This window comes from Pieris napi, chromosome Z (assembly GCF_905475465.1).
Source record: "Pieris napi chromosome Z, ilPieNapi1.2, whole genome shotgun sequence".
Lineage (NCBI taxonomy): Eukaryota > Metazoa > Arthropoda > Insecta > Lepidoptera > Pieridae > Pieris > Pieris napi.
The window spans coordinates 305,694-318,681 of NC_062259.1; the positions used below are offsets into that span (position 1 = coordinate 305,694).

Sequence of the window (12,988 nt, forward strand, 5' to 3'; positions counted from 1 at the left end):
TTCTATAACCTAAAGCTTTACTTAAATAAACTTTGGTAGATATTGATGTCGTCTATAAAACTGTAGTACATCACATTGGTCTATTGTCAATAGTTTCCGCATGTGGATATGGACCCCTCTCGAAGGCCTTTCAACGCTTTCCAGATGTCTCCATCTTTGCCAATTCAGAAATTTTGCGTTCTAGTGGTGAAAAGATTTTTCATCTCCTCTCTTCAATCAATCCAGTTTTGGAACCTGGAATGCAATCAAATATTTCCTCTCTTTATATTTCAACATTCTTCTAATGATTTTATAGAGAAAGCTCTATATCAATGTTGCTAGGCTTCAGCCTGTGACTCTTCAAAAAGGACGTAGAACCGATGGACTTTCTATGTGCAGACAACGTTACGCCTCTAATGAGATATTAATATTAATAATAATTGTAGGTGTCCAAATGATTGCTGCGCTGATGGAAGACGACAATGGTGACAGTCTTCTGGACGCGACGAGGAAATTGTGCAGCGCCTTCACTGATCTGCTGAGAGCTGCGGAGCCGGAAACTAAAGAGGTGTTTATTATTTTATTAATAGTTGACAGGTCAAGCTGTTTTAAAGTATTATGCCTAAGAAGTCTCTTAAAGACCCGTCCTAATTCCATATGTATGTTACCAGCCGCGTCAGAACCTACTAAACGCAGCGTCTCGTGTCGGTGAAGCTTCGACGAGCGTTCTTCACACAATCGGCGAAGAAACGCCCCAAGACAAGGAAACCCAGGTAATTAATGAGAGGAAAGCGAAAAAAGCGTTTTTGTATAGAAAATTGAATTATTGTTATGAAAATTTCTATAAAGTGTTCTTTGGTAGGGATAAGAATGAATACGGTGCAGATTTTTATGTCGATAGAAGTAATGATGAAATTAATGATAAAACTAGTGTAGATAATAATAATGATAAAAGAAGTGTAGTTCTAGATAACAATAATGACAAATATGAAGATGATGGAATTTATGAAGATATAAATGTTAATGATTGGGGAAAGTTAGATGTCATACAAGAGGAGTCGGAAAGCGATTATTATAGGAGTCTAGAATATTCGAATATTAATATACCAATTTCAATTAATAAACCAAAAACATCAGTTAATAATAACGTTGAAGACATTCTTAATAATTGTAAAGATTATTTGGATAATGAAAAACCAAAAATCCCTCAGAAAAATATTGCCGATAAAATAAACAATATCAAAAACGACTTTTCTAGCCACGACTTTTCTAGCCACGACTACGCTAATATACGTAAAACTAAAAACCAAATACTTCGCGAACAATTCTTTATGTCTAAAAAGATCGAGTGCGAAAGCATCAAAAATGACGTCACTAAAGCGGGAGATAATGTCAAAGTGGCCGGTGCGTTGAATATGAAGGTTGATTTGGATAAATATAATCGCGTTCTAACTACGACGAACACGTTTCTCGAGAAGGCCGAGGCCAGTTTCGAGAAACGCGGTGTTACAGATGGAAAGAATTTCGAGACTTTTATCAAAGAGAGCGAGAAATACTACAGCGAGAGAAATATAGGCAAAACGGAAATTAGGATTTTCTATAACCCCACGTTTGCGAAGCGTAATTGCCCGTTTTGTAACAAAAAATGTCCGAGGACGGACACGAAATGCTGTCCGGAGTGTGTCTGTCTCGAGAGGGAGTTGCACAAGGCGTTCAAAGATAATTGGTTAAATATTTTCCTGATTTTGGCTTTAATTTTGGTTTTACTAGCGGTTTTTATACAGTGGCTGATAACAAAGATGGGATGTGCTGATGATGAATTTGTAGGGAGTAACGAAACTTGTCTCTACAGTGCTCTATAATCTTTGGGGATGACGTCGCTTATATGGGGTATGGGGCTGGTATTTTATATTGGCACTTCTTTATTCTTCTGCATTTCGTATGCTGTCTGTCAAAGATGTTTTAAGCATACAATAAACCCTGATCTAGAACGCTTTTAGTTTTTTGGACATAGTCTCTGTCGGCGTGAAAAATACACCGTAAAGCAGCACAGAGATGACGAAACATCACGCAATACGCTAAATTTTGGCGCTTGTCACGAAGTTACGCGCTTGTTCAATTCTACAGCGGATTTCGATGATATGATCATCCTTTTCATCAAGGTTAAATGTTGGTGAACCCAGTTTCCGCACTTAGACTCTCATTGGGTCCGTTGTGCGTTAAGTCCTGGCGAACTAAGCCAGCCTAGCTCCTTCCAGAAGTCCTGGGCACTTCGCAGACGTCCTGCTAAGCGACTTCACTGCTCAGAGGATTTCTGTTCGTTTTTATTAATCACTGTGCTTAGATATCGTATTTTCGAGACACGTTCCAAGGTCTGATTGGTGAGGTGTATTAGTTGCGTGAAAAGCTCGGGTGTTCTGCTTGACTATCATATTGTCATAATTTAGAAAATTGTAATGTTTTCCATACCTGGCACTTTTCGAATTGAATTTTTACAAATATCCAAAATATTGAAAAGGGCACTGGGTCCATACACTTTCTATGCGTTTAAAAATAATTCAATTTAAAATCTAGTGGCAAAAATTTCCAAATTTAATTAATTGTATAAACAGTGCCTCCAGCTCTTGTTTTTATTCATTAATAGGCAGGTTGGTGATCAGCCGTCTGTGCCTAAAACATTTAGGTCTAATGACGTTATCATAAAACACCTAGAAAGTCCATGGTCCTAAGTCGAGGTCACCTCAAGACATATTCTTGGTTAATATATTCTTGATACATGAAAGCTGCTCTAAAAAGTAAACTAGTGCAGGATTAAGATGTTTATGTTTATAAATAATCATTCCATTTTATTATAAATGGAATTTAATAATATATTTTTACTGGTTTAAAATATTTATTTAAAAAAAATTCACGGCGGTAAATTCGGCGTTCACATATTCACGTCAAAAAAATCAGTGGCGAGTTAAGTTCGGTGGCAGTTGTTGTAGATATGTTTGTTTGAAGCTTGGTGTCCACTGGCTTTAATCGTTTAAAACATGAGCTTATAACTAACATAAAATTAGGGGTAATGGTTACGACGCTAACAAAAATCTAATTTGGCTTATCTAAGGGTTCATAAATCTAATTGACACTTCAATACAAGTGTAGTCGACCTTTTTGAACATTAACGGAAACAAGATTGTTGTATTACAATTTGTAAGCGTGGGAAAAACTAAAGGGCTCATTTAGGCTTCAAGTAGGCTATGATTGCTAACATTTGGTTAACGCTTCTAATTACTTACTAACATATAAGTATAATATATATATATGTAACTTAATTATGTTAGGTTACATAACTGGCGCTAGAATCTTGTAGGCCTGGTCAGATTTCTGTTTATAGGCAAGTAGGTGATCAACCTTCTGAGCCACGTGGGTCTGTCGGTATTACGATGTTTTCCTTCGAGAGAGTGTTGGACATAGAAAAATCATAATCATTCCTTTATAAAATCAACAGGAGAATATTGAAATATACAAAGGGGAAAGATTTGATTGCATTGAATAGCTTCCAAAACTGGACTGATTTGAAAAATCTTTTAACCATTAGAACCCTACTATAATGAATTTAGCGCTATATTTTTGAGATTCCGACAGTAACCCAAGGTGTGACCAATAAAGATTCCTATATGCTGCAGAAACTATTGACAATAGAGCAATGTAGTGTTATAGAAGACATCAATATCTACAAAAAAGGCTTTAGGCTATAGAGCATAGTGCCACCGAATTAATGAGGGTGGAACCGCAGAGCACAGCTAGTGTTTGATGGAAAATTTCGAAAAATTCTATAATTGAGCTATAATCGCGAAATATACATGCTTATTATTTGTAGTATTTAGTCATAAGTGGTAGCGGGTCACGATTATAGCTGCCGCTTGAAAACTCTAAAGACAAAAGTCAAAAATGACATTTTATTTAGTATTAGTTGTTAAATTGTTTTAGAACGTTAAATACTCGCTATTTAAATTTGTAATCTTTGAAATTGTATTCACCAATTTCTTGATTTTTTACCCGTGAAGAATGAAAGGTCAATGACACAAGCTAGGGTCGCTCACCCCGTTTGAGCTGGGGTCGTTCACCCGTGTTTTATAATTTCTAGTAAATAAAATTCGTTTAATAAACAATCAAACACGACACGCAAAATTGGGACGAAATTAAATGAATAGGTCTATTAAGTATGAGAGTGTGAAGAGTAATCCCCTATATAACGCGATAGACCCGGCTTCGTTATAAAAAAACGTGTTGTAGGAGTATTCTCATAAAACCGTTTGAAAAATTCAAAAACTAAGAACACGAATTTAAGAAGTTTAGTTTAATTTTATTCACACAATTAAAACAGATGCGCACGCAAAACTAATCACGGACAACAGAAATATCGAGAAATCTTCGCGTTATAATAGGAAATACAGCGTTATATGGGGGCGGAATTTGCGTTATAGGAGAGATTACTATGTTTAATAAATTACCTTCTAAAATTCGGAATATAAGGCGTTTAATCAATTTGAATGAGCCTAGAAGACTAAAATAGGGACGGCTCTTTGGTGGCGGCGTTCGTCTCTTTCGTATTATTTTTGTAATATTACAGCTACGTATATGTATATATATATTATAAAAGAATACACTTAGACAATATCAAAGCTTACATATGAAACAGAAAACATAATTCAATTAAGCATATTAATAGTTAAAAAGAAAACTGAAGTTAAACTAACGAGAACTTAATATTTTAAGGGAAATAAAGTGATGTTCCGCTTCCTAAAATATTTCCTCACTCCCTCTTGAGTAAGGTGGAAAATGTCATAAATGATTTTTTAATTTATTACTTATCATAACAATCAAATAGACAGTATTCACAATTTTCTTTACCTACATGGATTGTGTTATATTCGGCAAAAACCCGAAACATTGGCGAATTACACGTGTACGAAGTACATGGAACAATTGTGAATATTTGTCATGTAAAATAGATATCAATTTGTTTTGAGAAATGGGAAATAGCAAAACATAAACAAATTTGTATACTGTATACAGCGAGTATTACATTTGGCAATTAAAAGTTCCTTTTGAATAAGTTTTCATAGGCAGCTCTCTATTTTGTTTAGTTGTAAAACTTAATCTAAAAATACAAATATACAAAAGTCTTAAAAACATAACGAATTTTTTGTCTCTTGACAAACGAAAAGAAATAATAAAAATAAATCAGTGTTGCTACAACCTTTTTAGGTTTGGGCCTCAGATTTCTGTATCTGTTTGATGATTTGGGTTCTACGAGATCAGGGATTAGAGACACGCTGAAGCCAAAACTGCTCTCGGTCGCTTTATATTAATAAAGCTCGTTTATTTCCAATCTTTTCAAATGTTGAATATATCCTAGTAATAATAGTAATAGTTATCCTAACTTCCTTCAGTACCATTGGAACCCCGTAAAGTTATGGAACGGTATAGTTCCCTCAATAACTCTAAAATATCTTAAGACTTTTGTGTATTTGAGGGTTTAATTAATTAAAATGTTGCCATTTTTACGATAGAATATCGCTTCGGTGAAAGTTAGTACAGAGGTACCTCAACATACGAGTGAACTCGTTCTTTGTATGTCAAATTGATCGTACCCAAAAAAATCACCTCAGTTGGTTTTGTTAAGTGGTTTTGAATAAGAAAATGATTTCACGCTTTAATCCAATAGACACCATCTTCTTCGGACCCATGGTTAAAAGAGCAAAAACGCGAACACAACTTCAGCAGACAGGTCTGAGTTGGGAGGAACTGTTAGGGTAGTGTGTGATTCCTCCACATCTTGCTCTCATCTCAAAGCATAATATCGCTCAAAACACTCGTATATCGAGGTACCTCTGTCTTAAATATTTATAGAAAATCGTGTGTTATGGACCAACAAATATGTGTCTAGAAGAAAGACATTCGTATACCATATCGTAAAAATGTTTACAGTGTTTTTGTACATATTTTTGTTAATACATTTGCTTTATTACATACATTGATTTTTTTATTTACGACTAACTGTGAATGACAACAAAGTGAATGTAGTGACAAGAATAATAACTAACCATCCCTGTAGTGTATTTATGGAACTTACGAATGGGCTGACATGAAAAACAATGTTATTTTATCAAAAAAATCATAATTGTCAGTTTAATACTGTTTTGGAGTTTAATTTTGTTTTTGATTGAAATTTTTGTAATTTAAGAATTTAACACGTAAATTTCTGAAAACGCTATATTGTCTAGAGAAAAAAAAACGGAATTTAAAATTACTTTTATAGGTAGTTACTAATAAACCTGTAATGGTCAGGTCACATAGTCTAGCATTATATGACAAAAACTTTTTAGGCTAAACAGTAAACTCAAACTCAAAATATCTTTATTCAAGTGGGTAACCAAGTACACTTTTGAATCGTCAAGTTAAATTAATCGTAAATTTACATTTACTACCAGTTCCCAAGTCAAGGGCGTAGAGCGGGTAAGAACTGGCAAGAAACTTTCCGCCACTCTTTTTAATCGCCAAGCAGGATACAATACAATAATAATTTATTTTCTCCCATATAACATTTACAACAAACAATAAGATTACAGTTGAGAAGGCATTGGGAGACTGGTTTCCAAACTAGAAAAGTTTTAAGTCACTAAACACTTCTATTCAAAGTATACAGCACACTAAAGACGACGAAGTTAATAAGAGATATAAGAAAGCAATTAAGAGGAGACAGGTTTGAGACAAGAATTTGAGATTCTTTTTGAAGACAGTATGAAACTCTGTCCAATTATGTTTTTTTTGTAAATGATTGTACAGATTACTCTTAAAACACTTTCGATCAAAAATAGTCTCTAAAATTACTGACGCGGTGGAATAGAGGTGTTTCCGAAACATAGAAGTTGTATGTCGCTTCTAGATTTTTGTTGATTCGATAAGTTAAGTAGTAAACTACTAACTGCCGTCGATAGCACGCCCAAGTAATAGGAATGGGAAAATGTGTATATTAATTCGGCATGTCTTAGACAGGAATTTCTTTGTCTATAGAAATGAATAGGACGTAGACAAGGAACCTTTTCAGCTGGATTCAGGGGCAGGGGGCTCTGTCTATATAAATGAAAATACGTTGCTATGTGCAAAACTCGAAGGATGGACAAATACCAGTTTTATTTATTCCTAGAACTCTACTAGGTTTTTATGGAGAGAAAATTTCACGGAAAAGCCTAAAAATCTGTTTTTATTCGGGAAAAGCGAACTCTATGGGGTAGCATATCACTGTTCCATATGTTGGTATGTACTAAAAAGGTAGGCTAAAAAAACGTTAAGGCGAAACGAAATTCCTGAAGCTAGTAGTCAATAGAATGGGTGCCATATTTTACCACTCGTGTGTATAATAAAGCTACTTGATTCCATTCCATAAAAATTACAAATCAAATAGTCAAGACCGACTGCAACATGTGGACCGTCTTATGGCCCGCTTTAGTCTACGTTAGTTATTACTCTTTCGTTTATTTTGTGTATTTTGTTTGCCGATATTTTAATTTTATGTTAAGGACTTAAAGTAGCATTTGGAGTGTAAGGCTCAAAAATAACATTCTGCCAACGCTGATCAGCTTGCCAACAACACGTTTTAATACACATTTCGGTTCCTATCGTCTGTTGTATGACATCTAACAATATGTAATTTTGATAGATTTTTAAAGATTATTTATATCTTGACCTAGCCACCATTGTTATACTATTTGAACTTTTTAGGACATACTTCTATCCCTTGCGAAGGCTGTAGCGAATACAACAGCCGCCTTAGTACTAAAGGCCAAGAACGTGGCTGCACAATGCAGGGATGAACAGCCTCTGCAGAATACGATCATCGCGGCCGCTACTCACTGCGCCTTGGCGACCAGTCAACTCGTCGCCTGTGCTAAGGTACATTCCTAAGACCACCTTCTTCAGCCCCTTTCTTCTCCGTACTCCTTTTTCCTCCATCTCCAAAGCAAAACTAACTTAAGTAGCTTCTTTAAACCATGATTCGGCTGCGTCTATATGTGTACGATGTTCAACATCAAAAGGAAGATAGCAATTAAAATCTAAATAAATTGTACCTCATGATTTCCAGTTGAATGTCGAAAGTATGTTAAAATCTACTTACGATCAAACTAGGTTGTCGCCCCGACCCTCCACAATCCAGCGTGCAGGGAACAGCTGACGAGCGCAGCCCGACTGGTTGCACAAGCGGTCGAGCGATTGGTCGGAGCGTGCCAACACGCGCCGGAAAGTGCCGGGCCGGGAGTGGAGCACCTGACTCTCGCAGCCCAGAGGGTTACAGAGGAGCTGGAACGACTGTTGGCGCATTGTGATCTTGGTAAGAGCTTTATAAGCCTTGTATGCAAAAGGCGCTATGACAGTTATATAAAGTGTTATTTAGAGTTATCTGTATAAAACATGGATTTAAATGTTTAAACAGATCGTCGTGGTCAAGCAACAGTGATAGAGCAATCCGTGGAAAGTGTTCTAACAGCGAGCGAAAGGCTTGGATCAGCTGGAGAACCGGCAGAGATGCTGCGAAGAGCTAGAGTATTGGGACAGGCTACAGCTCGGCTTATCGCTGATATTAAGGTAATAAATGGAGATCGTAAAGGGTAGAAAAGAATGAGAGTGAAAGTTAGTATGTATATGTGTGTGATTAGTGGAGAAGAGTGTGAAGAGCAGTGGAGTGAGATTTTTTTGAGGATTGATGCATGTTTTATTGAATATGCATTTAGAAGAGCAAGAGTGAAAGTCACTTTAACTTTGAGAAACTTGTGGACAAACAAACAGCTTACATCGTGAAATTTTCAGACCGAAGCGGAGAAACAGCCTTCGGAGAGTCAAGGCAAGCTGCTGGCTGCTGCTAAGCTCTTGGCAGATGCCACAGCGAGGATGGTGGAAGCAGCCAGGCAATGCGCTTCAGAACCGCAGGTTGGACTTCAGGATGTTTAGCTATTTCTCAACTTATCAACGCTGGCGCTACCTGCCTTATGTTCTCTCAAGTTCACTCTAGTTAATTCATGATCCCTCTAGCTTTAATGTCAGCGTTGTACAGGAATGTAAATTAAAAAGGAGTTTGGATTTCAGGATCGCGACAAGCAAGAGGCTCTACTCCGTGCGGCTGAAGAGTTGAGGTTCATCACGGCTGATTACGCGCAGGGGCAGGACATAGTCAGCTCACAAGTCGCGAGATTATATGTGAGTAAAGGGAAATGGTCAAAGTATCATTTTCCTCCCAATTGCTCGGTGACTTACAAACTAAAATACCTGCCTCTTGTGACTGTTCTCTAAGCTCGTTCGTGAATAGAAGTATTTATTTCAGGAAAGCGCCAGACAAGCCGCCTCCAGCGCCAACCAGCTCGTCGCGTCGGCCCACAACGCGACGCAATACAACACCAACAAGTATTCACAGGTGAGATTCGGATCCATAGACACGAGGTTTTTAATTCCATAGACAATTTCATTTCTAGATGAATGTTGCAATAACCGTATGTCGTATCAAAAGTCGGCTACGTACTTGCGAGCCACCTGGTTGTTTATTATTTTAAATATATGAATTTCCTTATAGGAGGCTCTTCTCTCGGAATGCTCCATCCTCAGTTCCCATATTCCGAGATTGTCGGAAGCGGGGAGCGTCTTCAGCGCCAGACCCCACAACCCAGCAGCGCATTTGGACTTGGTCACGGCCTCGGAGACTTTCTTACAGGTGAGAAACGATGTTGTTATTTTACTCACCAGGTTATACAGGGTAATGGGAACCTGTGATGTTCTTTCTTTTATTATCCGACCGTTTTTTTATGTAACAAGAGGAAAACGGGCAGGAGGCTTATGCGATTTTAAGTAATATCGCCGCCCATGGTCACTCACATTGCCACAAGGCTCGCAAGGGCGTTGCCGGCCTTTTAAGAATTGGTTCTTTTCTTGAAGGACCCTAAGTCGAATTAGTTTGGAAATAATTCAGTAAGCAACTGTGTAACAAAACGTTCTTTGCAAGTAACATTAAAGATGGCATTACTTTTTTGTTGGGTAAATCACTAATTACGCAATTTTGTTCAGCCAAGTGGTCACGTGGCCCAAGCATCTCGTGCCGTCCTGCCCACAGTGAGCGAGCCGGCCGCTAACAAGCAGTTGGCTGACACTACGAACCAATTCACGGCCAGCTGTGCGGATCTTAGGTATGTATTTCAATAAAACTAAATTGCCTGCGTGGATATCATTGGTTTAGGAGAAATTTGTGGACAAGCAGACACTTGAAAATTTCTAACTGTTCAGGTCAGCCGTGAGTCGGGCCCGTGCCTCGTGCCGTGGGCTGGAGCTGGATGCCGCAGCGGAGATTTTGAGAGATCTCAAGGAGGAGTTGGACGAGATGGAGAGGGCCTGTGCCGCGTTCCAGCTCGCCCCCTTGCCCCAGCAGACTGTAAGTATCTTACCCCATTGCCCTAGTCCCTTGTTCTAACGAGCTAAAACCTTAATTTTCGCAACGATTTGAACTATTATTTAGTTTTGTTGCCAATAGGCCAATCGAAAATATGGCATACGAAGTATGTAAACATTCAGGAATTGTTTAAAATATTATTGTATCGGATCCGAATAATCCAATTCCCGTAGCTAATGATCAATTAAAAGCCGTTCGCGCAAAGTAATTGTCAGGCTAGAGTTAAAAAAAAACGCTTCACCGGGGATGTCGTGGACCTTTTCGTATTCGCTCACTCTAGCTTCCGTCCTGCCCTTCAGGCGATTAACCACCCTGCGACTGCCCAAGCCACGCCCTTGCGCTAGTCGCCCAATACCCAAGAGAAGCCCAATCGAGCTGAGCTGTCAAGGCCCTTCAGGCCAACAGCGGTATTAGATTTAAAAAAAAACTTACTTGATCTAGCTGACCACTTACTTGCCTATTAGATTGACAATTGATCATGAAACAGAAATAGAAATCTGAGGCCCAAACCTAAAAAGTTTGTAGCGCCACTGATTTATTTTATTTAAATATTGCGAAGACCAAACCAATCTGGGTTTTAGGTGGAATGGGCGTACTCCAACCTGCAATCATCCGGTCGCTCAGCGGCATCGGCCAGCGCGGCTCTGAGCGCCGGGGCCAAGCGCCAGGACTCCGCCGGCTGCGGCAGAGCTGCGTTGGACCTGGCCTCGTCTCTGAGGCACTTCGCGCCGCCCCTCAGAGCCGCTATCGCGCACGCGCATAAGGAACAACAACCCAGGTAATGTGAATGCTTCTTGAGGTTATAAAGGTTTTCTTGTTATTTTTAGTAAATTAATGCCTAAAATAAATATGTCCAAACTAGGAAAAGTATAGTTTTGACAAAAATTTATGTCGGAGAGATATCGTCACTTCATCGATATGGACGTCGTCCTTAGTGGGCGTCCTGTGGGAGTATTTAATTTAGATTGATTCCTTCTAACCTAACACCAGCTTTTTTGTTTCAGAGTTCTAGCGTCCGGTCGTCAAGTTGTGACCTCGTCTCTTACTCTTGTCGAAAATGTGAAACGCTTCTTGAACAGCTCCGAAGAAGTGGATTGTGCCAATGTCGTCAATATGGCGAAGAATGTCTCCCAGGTATCAAGGATGTTTTTTTTAGCTTAGGTCCTATAAGTTTTTCTTGTCACTATGAGCGGGTCATTCATTTTTGGGTCTTCCCTGGGAGATACGACCTCTGTTATAAAAGGCATTTTCCGTCGTCAAAGGCTGACACCCACTAAAATGGGTGCCCATGAGCTGCGATGACTGTCCCTATTGGGGCGTCTTGTAGGCTCGTTTAAACTGACCAAAGTTTCGAACCGGAATTTTACCAATGATCGGCAAAGAGTTGCTTTTAAGTAGCTGCCCATTTTAATTTTCGTAAATAGGTCGTTTAACAAAGTCGTAATAGTGACTTTCCAAATTATGGTTAAATTTTAACTGAAGTTTATTTTACAGAGCGTCGAACTCACTCTAGAGTCTGTTCCGAGTCACGCAGAACTGGACTCGGCGATGGAGGACATCAATCAGACGCTGCATATTCTTGACATGGACGACCTGCCACGGACGGACAAGAGTTACAGGTATTTTGGGGCATGGGGCAGAACATGGACTTCACTTGTGTTTCCCAAGCATATAAGCCAAAACAGAGATTTTTGTTAATTTGGAATATTGTTATACAAATAGGTGGTCAGCCGTCTGGTCCAAGATGGCCGCTACAAAATTGCGGATTATTTTATCATAACTTCCTTAATATGGGTATCAAATGACAAATATAGATATAGAGAAATATATGAAAGGAAACTATATTTCATTAAGTGAATTAAAGTACTTACATTAGATTATACTGGCAATACTTGTATAATTTAAAAGCATTTGTCTTCAGCGAACTCCAAACGGAGTTGAACGCGGCGGCTGTGGGCCTCAGTACTGCATCATCGGACGTGGTCTCCTCCGTGGAACAGGGCACGCTGAGCGCCAGCGGAAGACACTTCGGGGATGCCTTCAATCGCCTCATGGGAGTGTCTCTGGAGCTGGCCGGCCAGACCGAGGTAGGATTTTGTTGACTCCGGGATGACGTAGAAATATATAGACAATAGACTATCAATTGTCAGTAGTACGTCGCAATTGGAATTATTGTTATATTATTTATATTTACTAATATGTTTTTAGGCTCGGGAATCTCGCACTGAAATGATTCGTTCAATGAAGACGGTGACCGTGAACTCTTCGAAGCTCCTCGGAACTGCGAAGTCTGTGAGTCAGGTCAGTGTATTCGGATCCCATCCCGTTTTCAATATACTGTAGTCTTCGATCTGGATAATAAGTCATTTACTTAGATTATTCTGCTATATCTCGTTAATCAGTTATGCCAACCTTCCCCTAAAATTTGGAGGCAAAAAATGTACATTTATTTAGAGGGTTTTAATCGATATTTAGGGGTATTTGAAGTTGGTCCTAGGGCGGACATTCTGTAGGACTTCCCATCACTAG

At 38.7% G+C, this 12,988-nt stretch overlaps 1 protein-coding gene across 13 annotated transcripts in view; it reads left to right on the plus strand.

The window, feature by feature from the left end:
• Nucleotides 1-12,988, plus strand: part of LOC125062767 (talin-1) — a 59,378-nt gene that overhangs the window by 22,620 nt on the left and 23,770 nt on the right. For all 13 annotated transcript variants that reach the window (XM_047668914.1, XM_047668902.1, XM_047668904.1 and 10 more), the window contains 16 exons: nt 426-547; nt 651-752; nt 7,753-7,923; nt 8,158-8,359; nt 8,462-8,613; nt 8,836-8,955; nt 9,112-9,222; nt 9,347-9,436; nt 9,593-9,730; nt 10,081-10,199; nt 10,297-10,441; nt 11,041-11,237; nt 11,464-11,593; nt 11,954-12,078; nt 12,381-12,546; nt 12,668-12,760. In XM_047668914.1, coding sequence (XP_047524870.1) covers nt 426-547; nt 651-752; nt 7,753-7,923; nt 8,158-8,359; nt 8,462-8,613; nt 8,836-8,955; nt 9,112-9,222; nt 9,347-9,436; nt 9,593-9,730; nt 10,081-10,199; nt 10,297-10,441; nt 11,041-11,237; nt 11,464-11,593; nt 11,954-12,078; nt 12,381-12,546; nt 12,668-12,760 — 2,183 coding nt within the window. The remainder of the gene's footprint in view (nt 1-425; nt 548-650; nt 753-7,752; nt 7,924-8,157; nt 8,360-8,461; nt 8,614-8,835; nt 8,956-9,111; nt 9,223-9,346; nt 9,437-9,592; nt 9,731-10,080; nt 10,200-10,296; nt 10,442-11,040; nt 11,238-11,463; nt 11,594-11,953; nt 12,079-12,380; nt 12,547-12,667; nt 12,761-12,988) is intronic.